The 13137-nt window shown below is 54.9% G+C and overlaps 1 protein-coding gene across 4 annotated transcripts in view; it reads right to left on the bottom strand.

Annotated features, from left to right (window-relative positions):
• LOC122367168 (POU domain, class 2, transcription factor 3-like) overlaps window positions 1–13137 on the bottom strand; it is a 70061-nt gene that overhangs the window by 40445 nt on the left and 16479 nt on the right. For 2 of the 4 annotated variants that reach the window (XM_043340044.1, XM_043340045.1), the window contains exon 1: window positions 1866–1993. The exons of the other annotated variants lie outside the window; for them this stretch is intronic. In XM_043340044.1, the coding sequence (XP_043195979.1) occupies window positions 1866–1905 (40 nt within the window). In that variant the 5' untranslated portion in view covers window positions 1906–1993. Of the gene's footprint in view, window positions 1–1865; window positions 1994–13137 lie in introns of those variants that run through there. 4 annotated transcript variants of the gene reach the window in all.

Here is a 13137-nt window from a genome sequence, read left to right as displayed (position 1 = left end):
CCATAAGCACAGGTCCCAGGTCCTGCCAAACTTATTTGCACTTGTTTGAAGAACTGAAGTCAGTCTAGCTACGATATTCGCCGCTGCGTTAGGCGGAGTGACCACCCGGTCTTTCGGCAGCGCGAGGTTTCCTGTTGGTCTCCGAGGGGCCCATTTGTACCCGCGGCACGCAGAAGACTCCGGAATATACAAGCAGCTCAGACGTCGGACGTCCAAACGGAGAAGACTGGGAAAACGGAATGGTATGCCACAGGAGACGGACCCGACACTTTCAGTAAAACAAATGACTATGAGAGAACGGGAGACTTTAACAAAAGTCGACAAGGACGAATAGAAATTATCAGGTACGAAATTGAGAACACTCAAGTAACCTAGCCAAAATACAACTGCCATAAAAAGTAACAAAGTACTAACAATAAAACTACTTGGCCCACCATTCGGTTGGCATCCCTTCCCCATTTTGGACATCCCTTCCCCATACCGGGAAAGCCGGCCCCGACATCATGTTCCTCCCGTGACGCCCCGACCCTGACACGTTCCCAGCAGCGTGGTGTGAGCCTCACGGCCCGCTTGCTCTCCGTCACGGCACCGGAGGCCTGTCAGCGGGTCCTCAGCGGCCGACCCGACACCGCCCCAGCCGCCAGGGGTGATGGCTCACCTCCCATCTCCCTGCCCGGCCCACCGCCGTTAGCGCAGAAAGCCCGAGCTGGGTTGAATCTCACAAAACACTAGGCAACAAGAGAGATATTGCTGATATGGATGGAAATATCACGTGCCGGATGTGGGTATTTCTGGTAAAGTCAGCGACCAATATGAGGGTCACAAGTTGGCAATCATATCAGCTGGAGAGCTTTCCGGTAAATTAGGCTGGTAACCGAATTTGTATGGGAAAAACGTGCATCATAAAACAATGCATCATTATCTAAATGTTTGCGGGGAGTAGACAATATTCCAGAAATAAAGTTATTGAGCGAGGTAATGAATATTACAAGTCTAATCTCCATTTCCAACCCAAAATATAACAACATAATTTAATTTGTTGCCAGGACCACCAGAGCTGAAATTATGTATCTCTAGTCAGCCTCGCTAAATGTTCTCTTTTTGACGTCATCTGTTGTCCATCCCCACTGCCATATCCGTGCATGCATGCATGCATGCACACCCCGTTTTACTCTGTCCCCTCTGACGTCATCTGAGTCCCCAGTCACGTGTCAGTCGGCCCCGCTCAGATCAGATCGCTGCCGAACACACCTGGACCGGCTACCGCGAATGGCAGTCCGTCAGAGCGTGGAGCGGCGGCGGCGCCGTCTACGGTTCGCCGACAACATATGGTTATAATTATCACCTGCATTACCGAGCACGCAATCTGCCGCACCGTTTACTGTGCTCACAATGACCCGCATTTAGCGACGGCGCGGCGCGCTCGGCGCGGGCGGTGCGGCGCGGTGCGGCGCCTACAGAGGGTAGTGGTGAGAGTGACGGTAAGAGCCGATCGTCGAGCGGTCGACAGTGGACAGCTCGGCCGGGTGATAACGGGTGAAGGGTGCCCGCCGGCACGTCCGGTAGAGCCGACACTGGAGGAGATCGACAGCCCAGCGACACACAGAGGAAGGGGAGACACAACAGAGCACGTGCCGCGGTGAATACAGGGCGCACGGACACACACGCGAGCGACGCGGTGACGACGGATGGATTGAAACCGGGGAAACGGATGTAACGATGAGAGAAGGTTTAAAGATCAGCATTTGAAGAGAGCATCTACCAACTCGAGTCATCACTCGATTGCTCTGAAGAGAGCGAAAGAAAGAGGCAGGCAGGCGGGCGGGGTGGGCCGGGGCGGGCGGCAGTGAGCGCCGTGACCATACCTGCAGCGGTGGCGGCCGGGCCGTACGCCGGGAGCAGCATGCCACGCGCGCCGTGGGCCGTGGGCCGTGGCCGGGAGTGGCTGCCGTGCTCGCCGCCGGTCAGTCGGTGGTCGAGTCACCGGCCCGGCCGGCGGTCAGTCTCTCCGGCCGGCGGCGCGGCGCCGCTTCGACCAGTGCCCGCCCTCCGGCGCGCGCCGCCGAACCGAGCCGCCGAGCCGCCGAGCCGCTCAAATCGCGCCTATTCAAAGCGGCGCGGCGGCGACAGGCTGCGGCGCGGCGGGTGGCGAGCAGTGGCGCTGCGGCGCTGCACCGACTTGGACGGAGCCGCAGAATAATGTCGGGTCGCACCAAACCTACACGGTGGGCGCCGCTCACTAATTGCACGCACCGACTGGACCCAGCGATGCTGCCAGGGGGCCAGGAAAGCTGCCTCCCCAAACCGCCCCCAAACTGCCCTCAAACCGCCCCCACCTCAGCGGTGGCGGCGGCGGGCAGACAAAGGGTAACGATACTGACACACGTCAGGCGAGAGGCCGGCACCGGTCAGTCAGGTGGCGGTTGGGCAGCTGGACCGAGCCGCCAACGGAAGTGGGGACCCGGTGCCCCTTTCCTCGCCGACGGAGAGCAGGGTGGTCGAGGGCGTTAGGGGGGAAAGGGGAGGGGTTCGGCCACAGGCAGGGGTCAAAGGAGTCGGCCAAGAGTGGGAACTCTGAGGAAGAGGCGACACCTACCGAGGGGTACAAAAAAAGAAGTTTGCTTCGCCAGAAACGCATGCGAAATTTCACAACGTTGGTGGTCTATGGCCGCGTTCTTCCACGGGTTTAGTAGTTGACAACGTAAGCTTCATTTGGTCCAGTCAAAGTCAGTCCCAGGCATAAGCTTTCACAATCCTCGACAAGGAGAACCTAAGGGCATTTGTCACAGAAAGCGTATGATCCTGAGACGGATACAGCCGGAGAACCATTACTCTGTACTCATCTGGATGCTTGACCGGATCTGGATGCCGCATTGGTGCTCGTATTAACGCGAAGAGATGTAGTGAGACATAATAAATATAGCATGGTAACTGCAGAGATATTTTGCATAAAAAGGGTGCCTTGAGTAGTTGCTGTTCAATACGTACTAGGCAGTTACATGTAGGGGAAAATATCGTAAGGATACTAATACTTGAGTTGCCAAGCTCATATTTACTTAAGACTGGCTAAAGCGATAAATATAATTGCAGAACTAGTGTAATGTGAGCCTGTGCCTACCAACAGTTCCGCGTGTTCTGCCCAACACGGACCGAAGGAACAGACCTTCTCTTCTCTGACGTCATCACTAATGACCAATCACTCAGCGCAGCCTGATGCCGTGCCTAATTATGTGCATCGGTGATTGTTTTCTGCAAATGCGGCTGCAGTACATGTTCGACGGCGTGGTGTGTCCAGTCGTCGCGCCCCTTACATATTCATCATTCGCCGAATGTCATGTCACCCGGATTCGGAAGACAGAAAAAAATGATCGCCGTCGCTGGCCGCTGCTTTAACGGGTAATCGTATGCAAATGCATGCCCCACGGATGAACAATTCCAGTTTTCATGCCGTTTTGTGCAGCTTAGACTTGTCTGGCATTGCAAGCTACAAGGCTCGCCTGTAGTCTGCAAGTTATTTTTATTAGCGTATGCAAAGAATCACGCGGCAAGAGATATTTCATTGTTTTCCGCGCCATAACAAGAGGCCGTTCTTAGGACTGCAAAACGTGTTCTGATGCTGAATGATAAGTGACTGTCGAGGCTGTAAATTAAATTCAGTGGTCTGGCCCGCTTGGGGTCTCGTCAACTTGCATGCGCAATGCGCTTACTTGACTTTCAATGAATCCCGTACGGAATATTTGCATTATGAGTTTCATAATGCGCGTACTTATATGGCATTCTGGCATGTACGCGAAACTCCCCGTTCCAGCAACTATGTGTTCATGTAATGAGTTTCCGCAAAAAGTGTGTTATTGTTACGACGATCGCTGTTTCTCAGAGTGCCCCAGGTGGACGCTTGTAGTGCGACATTGTATTGCAGTTCACTGCGCGGCACATCACTGCCTCTTACGGCTATCCTTCATTGTCTTACACAGTCGGCCGCGGTTGTGCGGTATCGAGCCTCACAGCCGTGTATGTTTACTTGTCCGAGATGGCTTCCCTCGCGACCAGACCAGTGCGAAACGGAACCACAGAGCAGGCAGCCCGGGCCGGGAGCCGCGGAGCGTCGGGCCGGCCGCCTCCGCTGAACTAATGTCGCTGTCTGGGGTCAGATTTACGATGTGCAGAGAATCACTACCGCGGCGCCGGGCCGACCCGGCCGCTCGCCGCCCCACAGCATCATACCCGGGCCCGTCTTCATCCGACTAACGCGCCGAAATTAATTCCGCCGCGTTAGAGGCACCGCATTACAAATGGTCTCCATACATTCTTATTCCGTGGCCATATACAAGAGCTTTTAGCAAAATTCTCACACCGCGCCCGAATGGGTGCAATTTCTCACCGCGAAGTTTAATCCTACCCAGGAAAGATTCCTCCCATTACTTAGCTACGACACTCAGTTTGAATGCGACGCGTCCGAGGAATCCGAAACAGATAGGATTCGGGAGATGGCCTACATCGTAGATTGCACTATCGAAATCGCGTGGACGAATGAACGGGCTGAAATGGTGTGCTCGGGTGCGCAAAAGAGAGAGATGAACTACTACGGATGCGGATTCCGTATTTGTCATGTAATTTCCGGTTCGTTATTCGAACAGGCATTGAACAATGATCAAATAGGGCAAGTTTAGGATAAAGTTACATTCTACATTGAACTTTGTGCCCATATGCAATATGTGCATTCTCCGAGGTAACAGCTGTCAATTCCTTCCAGCTCCAAAAATAGACAGATTTGATCTAAGTCAAATATAAAGATGAAATATTGTTATGAACGTAACCATTTAAAATGAAATTGGCGCATATCAGAATGTAGGACAGAAGACACGCCGTCACACCATCATCAGTGTTTCCACTAAATAGTTTTGCTAGCCCTGCTCACTATTCTTTGAGCAGATCTCTTCTCTTCTCTCCAGGCGGTTTTACTTAGCAAATCAATAATTAGGCTCAGTCTGGCTACTCCCAGATAAGGTTTTTCTCTGAGCTCCTCTATTTATTCTTTCCCTCTGAGATGCTCTCCTTGAAAGTCGGAGGGCTCCCTCTGAAATAAAGCCAACTTCAGACCAGTGTGAAACCGGAATGGCCAAGGAAAAACCTAATTGAGATTGCAGTCCGAGAGATAGATTAATGGGAAAACTTTGTATTAATCCAGGATAAATCAAAATAACGCGGGAAACCACGCCGCAGATTCAATTTGGCAAGATTTATTTGGCGCAACTGCATTTTTGGAGAATTTATAGCACATACTGAGTGTCTGAAGAGTTTGGCCATCTTGTCTGGCGATGCCACGATGTGGACTAATTATTTTCTCGGCCACCCGACCAACCATGAATAGCTGCCACAAGTGGACTTCTTTCGAACGGGGAGCGTTTCACACAGCCCGCCAGAAGGGCATGTGAAAGTAGTTATCTACCGTCATTAATTTTATGTTCACGTGAGCTAATTACATCATCGACATTCAAAAGACACAAATTATTCGCCCATTGTTCGCGGTGCGAACATCCGCCTCCGTTTGACGGCTGTGGGGGCGGAGCAAAAACGGTTCGCCTTCCGTCACCTCTCTCTCTCTCTCTCTCTCTCTCTCTCTCTCTCTCTCTCTCTCTCTCTCTCTCTCTCTCTCTCTCTCTCTCTCTCTCTCTCTCTCTCTCTCTCTCTCTCTCTCTCTCTCTCACTCTCTCTCTCTCTCTCTCTCTCTCTCCCCCTCTCTCCCCCTCTCTCTCTCTCTCTCTCTCTCTCTCTCTCTCTCTCTCTCTCTCTCTCTCTCTCTCTCCGGGTGTGTCCCAGCTCTGAGCCGCTAACACCAGGTCAGACAGCTTCTGTGTCGGATGGTGCTCTGTCAGGGACCGCGCCCAGATACCGACCGCCCGGCCCGCCTCTGGTCCGTTAAACACACCTTCGACCGAGCCGTCATCTTAAAATCACACCACAGCAAAAAAACGCGCATGGAAGCCAATGAGATATCATATTTTCACTCAATCCCGCCTCTTTTTAACCCCTTCCTCATTGAGATAATAGCGGTAAAAACCAGCGGCGGGAGCCGGGGAACAAAAACTGAGGCTGGCGGGCCAGTGTGTTTTGGGCCGGATCACACCGGCCCGGTCGGTCGGTTCGGAAGCGTTTGGAGCAGGCGGCGGTGACGTCAGCGGGCCGCAGCCGGCCACCGCCGGCGCCGGCAATGATTGAGCAAAAAACCAACACCTGGCCCCGCGTCACGGGCCTAAAGAAGTTTTTGCCGGTTCAGCTGTTTGTTTCTGAGCGGGGTGCGCGCGCTGCCGAAGGGAGGGGGCCGCTGGGGCTGCGGCCGGACCCCCGGGGCCCAGCGGGGGTCGAGAGGCCGCACACGCGCCGCGTGGCACCGCCGCCAGCCGCGCGCCACCGAAAGGATTACATGGACTTTGGGCCGATACCGCCACTTGATGATGGCAAGGGTGCTTCACTAATATCGCTTTGATTGGCACTAAAAGAAGCCCTCGGTAGCCAAAGAGATAACTGTAGCCGGGCTTTATTGAGCGGCGAAAGGGGGCACCCCTTCCAGTGGGGCCATGTTGAACAAGAGTCTGCAATTATTGCCAGCCGAGCAGTCCCACAGAGCGGCGCGCGGCGCGACGCGTGCTGGCGCCCCGCTCCGCCGGCGGCACAGCCATCCAAATCTAATCATGATGATTGTGAAAGGGGTCGACCGATTTAAAATGGCTGCAGCCGCCAATGAAATCGTCCCGATCTACATGTGGGGCGGCAGGCACCATTAACCAGCAGCTGAGCGCTTTCAATGGATGGAAATTAGCCGGCGCCCGTTCGTTGCGACTCGACCGGTGGCGGCTGCCGCGCGCGCGGCGCCGCCGCTGCCTATGTAAAAATGCTAAGGATATCGGCCAATAAAAAAGCCGGCCTAGTCACCTGAATGCCGGCGCACCAGAAGGGTTGGCCTGTGAAAGGACCTTTGTTTGATCTGAATATGGCAGCCGGCGTAGCGCGTGGATTCGTCATTGAAGGAGGCGCCAGCTGAAAGGGTGGAGCGCGCGCGGTCGTATATATAAAAACGGCTGATTATGCGCGCCGTGACGGCTCGTGCATGGCAGCCGGCCGGTCGCATGTCCGCTGTCCTCGGGATCGAGGGGGGGGGGGAGGGAGGAGAATATGGCGACGGCACACCTTCCCACCGGACGGGAATTCAAATCGACCCACCGGCCGACGCCGGCTGGCGGCCTCATTTCCATCAGGAGCGACGAGCGGCTGGGCGAAAGGGTTGAAGTCGCGTCGCCATTGGAGCAGAGGCTTCAGCATCGCCCCGCCTGCGGCGCCGGCCCATGCAAATCGTGGGATGATTTGAATGCAAAATGGAGCCGCGCCACACGGCAGCCGCGGCGGAGGAGAGGAATCCATTTTGTTGCAGCCGGACGGGGTCTGAATCAATGCAGCCGGCTCGGGTGAGATACGTGGGCCGTTCGCCGTATTGAGCGCGATACGCAGAATGGACCGCGCCAGGTCGGCTGCGGCTGCGGCGGAAGTGGACGCCTTCGACGGCCGCCAGCCGGCGACAAAGATGAGGAGCCGCTGCAATATCAGATACTGTCTGCCGGCATTGAGGCATATCGCCGACAGAATCGCTCAGCGCCGGCTTCAAAGGCGTGCGCCGATACGCCTCCGCCTCCGCGCCGGTGGCGACGGGAGCCGACAGCTGGAGCACCGTGAAATCCCATTTCGCTCTCGCAGCATGGCATGGTGGCGCGACAGTGCGCCGGGTGGGGCGGCCGCTGCATGGTGGGTCCATTACAGGCCGGCCGGCCGCCGCCGACCGGTCCGCAAACGACGGTATTTCACAGCTGTGATTTCATAGCACAGTTGTGAGTTTACGAGAAAATTCCAATGTCTGTCTAAGGCGTCTTTTGTGACATGGATGAATAAGCTGTGAATCATTTAGCCTGTGCACTTCGAGCAGTTTGCTTATTCCGCTCATGCTCGGCGGTACAGTCTACTTTTAGGCGCACACTACTAGTGACATCTAGCGCTAAAAAGAACAACATAGAGAGCACGCTTGGTGCCTCAATCTTCTCAACAGAACGCTGATCAGCTGATGGATGTAAAGTTCATGCATTCGTCTTTTCCTGCTATTACAAAGTGGCATTAGGTAATGGGTATCGACTATCGATGCACATACACCTACATTTTCCGTTGCATATTTGCGCAATGGATATTTAACTCGAAAAGGTACACAGCCGTTAGCTGCACCTAGATTATCTCCACAATCACATGCCATAAGAACTTCGTGCACACAACTGTTCAAAACATGCAAATGAGCATAGAGGTTCCTAAACACCCATGAAGTGCACACTGTACAATCATGAAGTGCGTGCACAAATACCAACCGATTGCACAATCGGGGTGCAGGCCGTTGGGCCTCCCAACTCACCCAAAAGGCTCAGAACTGATGGCGTGAGGAGCACCTCGTTTCATAATTAGCATGAATACGTGAAAGCCGACTCATGCTGGTGGCCCGATTATGGACTTATCACAAACAGACGTCACTCCTTAGCGGAATCACGAAACCGGCTGCCTCACAACCGGCCGTATGCACCTAACTAACTAGCCACCCCCATTTGCAGGCCGATGCAAATTCCCGAGTGACTCATGCTGCGCTGTCGCAATGAATAAGCCAGCGACGTCGATGTCAGGCCACCGGCGGTGACGTGTTGTCCTGCCGTTCATGCAGAACGGGTACTCTGAGTCGGTTTTTAGGCTGTGTCGCGACTGCGAGGTATTGTCACCACGCTGTGCAGTGCAGCCAGCGTGGGTCGAATGCACACGGCGAGTGGCGCTCTCGTCAGTCTAATGGGCTGCCGCTACTGAATGCCGGGCATTGGTGCCTGCTGCACTCGTGTGTCTGACACGGGACAAGAAACCGACCGGCATGGCACAAAAAGTGAGGGAAAATGATGGCTGATCAGCACCAAACAGCACACAAACAGCATTCAAACAGAGGCTGAACAGCATCTAAACAGCACCCAGACGAACTACAAACAATGACTATCCAATTTAAAAACATCGTCATACCTACAGCAAACCAATACCAGACAAATATGTACTACCCAAACGGCATGCAAACATCGTCAAACATACTACAAACAATATTTCCACGTCCCACAAACTCCAACCAAACAACGTCAAACAGCAGTGAGCCCCTCCCAATGTCCCCTTCTTGCCCCCTCTGTTCCCCCAGTTATCGCGCAAACGTACCGCCGACCAGGAAACAATGAACCGCCCAGATCTCCGTCCGAGGGCGAATTAACCCCTCTCACCCCTTTACGAGCAAAAAACAGCCGACCCCCGCCATCGGCCATTTTTCACCCATTGCGCCAATTGCGCCTCATTCAAATGTGGCGCTGCGCCGCCGCTCGCGGCGCGTATTAGCATCCTCGTCGGTGGCGCAGCTACTGCCGCCGCCACCGCCTTTGTCACTCGGACGTAATCACCGCCTCTGACGTCACCGGGCAGGGTGTGACGTCATCTGGACCGGCCGCGCCGAGCGACAGCGCTCGCAACAAGTCGCTCGCCCCGCGGCCGGACGGCAAATATTGTCAAGGGGTTAACGGGATGCAAATCCTGGGGGAGACGCTGGGATTTATAGGGAAGGGGGAAAGCGGGCTAAAATATGGGCGCCGGGCAGAGGTGAAGTGCTTTAGCGCGCGCTGCTCGCCGCCGGCGGCACTACCGGTGTCGAGGGGCGCGACACGACCAACAAGGACCTCGGCGGGGTCCCCGGGGACAAGAAGGGGTGACTGAGGCAGCTGCCTGCGACGGGAAAACGACGAGGGAGGTATGGCACGGATATGGACGGTACGGAACGGTACGATTTGGAGCAGTAGAGAACGGTACGGCACGTTAACGGCATGTCACGGCAAGAAATGTGAACGATAGCCGACAGCAATGGTGGGTGTAAAGGACTAGCAATCACCCATCAACCACGGTAAGCCCGCTACGTCACCGATACCTAACAACTACCCAGTAAGGTAACCAGTAACATAACACCGTGGGATGTCGTGTTATCTTACTGACGTCACTGGAGCTTAGACCGTACCAGCCGCCCGGTATAATGCCACCACCAGTGGTGTGGTCAGTGCTGGGCGGTCCTATGACGTCACGAAGAGCTCAGCTGACTGCCCGGGTGGCTGAGTTCGTGAGCGACACCTCAGCTGCCCCTGGCCACCGCCGAGCTGGGTCCGCCACAGATCGGAATAATCTCCGGGTATGACATCAGCACCGGAATGTCATCACACGGATAGTCTCAGAGTTACCGGCGAGAGAGGCTGAGTTTGAGCCGAGTTTGAGCTGAGTTTGAGCTGAGTTTGGGCCGAGACTGAGCCACCCGAGGCACACCTGATGGTGTCGTGCCGCTGGCTGAAGTAGTTAGAGACGAGCTGAGGTGAAGGTCCCACAGAGCAGTTCCTGTGCGGATAATTAAATATTGACAAAAGCTTAACTAACAAGGGTATGCCATTTGTTCGTTGAATCGATTCAACCGTTTATCAATGCGAGCAAATATCCACTTACGATAGTCTTCCTGAGCGGGTTTCGGCAAGGCAGCTGATTAGACGGCATTCAGTCGTCTGTCATCTGGCCATCCGATGAGCGTGGCATTATCGGTACGCGGTCTTATCACTCGGTCAGTGGTCATTCGGCGCGTGACCCGTGACCGATCAATGACCGGGCGACGTCCGAGCGGTCTGGGGGGAGGGGGAGGAGGGGGTCCTCTGAGAGAGCGCCCGTTCAGCGCCGTAGCGCCGCCCCCGTCGAATTGAATCCCAGTGAATACTTCATCAAACGGCGTGGAGGCTAGCTCGGATGGGCTCCGGTGCCTGCAGACATTCGTGGCGCGCAATACCAGCGGCCGGTAAAATATTTGCCGATCGCTGATGAACCGGCCGGCCGGTCATTCGCCATTCAATTACGGACGGCCCGTTTGATTGTTGATTTTGATGAAAGGCGGACGGCAACGAGATACGCTCGGCCCAGTTGGTTCGATGGCCATCGCCTGGCCGGGGGCGACCGGCTGCTCCGGCCGACCGGGCACGATCAGACGGCAGTCTGTCCACTGTCCAGTGAGACACCGCAGGCCACTCGTGGTTCAGTAGTGCCTTATTTCTGTCTTTTTCAGTCCACCTAGAACCACATAGGTCCACAGTGGTCCACATCGGTCCACATCAGTCCACCTTTGTCCGGCGACAGCCCATCTCAATCCACAGTCCACCCGGGGTGGATCAGCGTTGCCGGAGCGGCGCCCAACCGATCTATAAAATAAAGATATTCGGCGTGCTCCCTACTCCGGTGATGTGGCCAGGGGAGAACCGTCCGACTTCAGGAGGGGACTATCCCGACGCATTGATCACGTCCGCACCCAACTCGCCGCCGCTGCGTCTGAATCGCCACAGTCGCGGCGGCGCGTCGTTTCCGCCGTCGGGACGGTCGCCGCGGGCGGCGCGCGACCATGGTAATAAGAGGCGACAACATTTGGTGCTGACGGATCAGTAATGAATGTGCTGTTTTATGAATATGGTGGCAGCCGGACGGCGCCAGAGCCGCTAGAGAGGGTGAGGGCGCCCGTCGTTATTGCTTCGAAAAGGAGCGATTTGTTTTGCGTGTCGCGCGGCAGCATGTTAGATGAAGTAGGCTTTGGAAACGAAAAGGCCTTACATGCCGGATGTTGAAACTACATAGGCATACGACTGCCAAAGAAAAGCACTACCACGAGATGAAGCTAGAAAAAAAAAACTTTTTATATTTCTAAAATTTCGAATAATTATGATTTAATTATGAAGTGCCCGAAAATAATGCAAAACTCCAATACTATTCATTATCAGAGAATACAACACTCGTATCTCGCTTTCCTTACCCTTCCCAAATGACTCCACCTTACCCCAGCGCACGCCGGCCGGCCGGGCGGTCGGGTGAGCCAGCGGGACCCTGGGCGCATGCCTACCGTCTCTTACCGCGTGTTTGCCGCAAATTAGGCACGCTTCTGTTCGCCACTCTGCCCAATATTCAGCACAAAGTACTAGGCCAGTCGAGGCAAGTGCTCGCGTCCCGCGCCCCCGTCTGGGAACATTACCATACAACGGCGCATTTTTTGCTAATTTGCTGCCCTGGCATTAGAACACATGGTTATTCAATAAGAGTCAAGTGCATAATTGTGGGCGGCTGGTGATTCGCCAGGCGGCAGATCGTGTCTGGTGGGTAGTAACGCCTGTTGGTGGGCACGGGCTGACAGCCAGAGGTGAGGGAAGGCACGCGCCCGGTGGGTCGGGGTGCCGCCGGGAATTTATGAGCAAACAGTGCTACGGCGACGGTGTCACCATCAACATGAGATGACATGGTGCCATCAGTGTCTGCACGATTGGCGATGTGCATTGAAAGGATGGGACTACGAATTTCCGAGGCTGGCGCCTGGATCGAAGACGGCTAAATGAAGTCTTTGAGCGCCTTCTCGCATAAAAGGATGCCCAGCAACTTCCACAGAAGTAGCGCATTTATATCGGTGATCATAATATTTCCAGATGGTGTAAATGAGTCATGTAAAAATACCCGCAGTACCAGTCACACTGTGAGTAGCATCAGCACCATCAGCAGCGTGAGTGGTGCCCAGCGCACCGTGAACAGACCCTGCGGCGGCCGACTGGAACTGTCGAACGCCGCTGGCCGCGCGGGGCCGGCGGCCAGCCGCTATTCACGGATATTAGTTCGAAGTTGGCTCTGTCACTAGCAGCGGAAGGTGGGGATTTATAGTTAAATGTAATAGCGCATGGCTGAAATATTGCGGCCTGAACAAACGCATTAGTTATGTGCAGGGAATATGGAACAATTACGGTGTCTTCGAGCGCCTGTGCGCCGGAAACGGTGAAATGACTGCGAGGCGATTGATGATTTTGTCCGTTCAGCCGCCGCCGCCGCCGCCGTTTCGAGTGCCGCTAATGTCCATGGGCGTCAGCCAGAACCGGGACTAACCGGGAACGACACCCCACACCGCTCACTGGATGGGCCTCGCTGGTATTTACGGGGTGAAATACCGTGCAGAAGAGAGTAACGAACGCCGCCACACATTGACGGCAC

Source organism: Amphibalanus amphitrite, unplaced genomic scaffold (genome assembly GCF_019059575.1).
Source record: "Amphibalanus amphitrite isolate SeventyFive unplaced genomic scaffold, NRLGWU_Aamphi_draft 000854F_arrow, whole genome shotgun sequence".
Lineage (NCBI taxonomy): Eukaryota > Metazoa > Arthropoda > Thecostraca > Balanomorpha > Balanidae > Amphibalanus > Amphibalanus amphitrite.
This window is presented reverse-complemented; position numbering and strand designations above follow the sequence as displayed.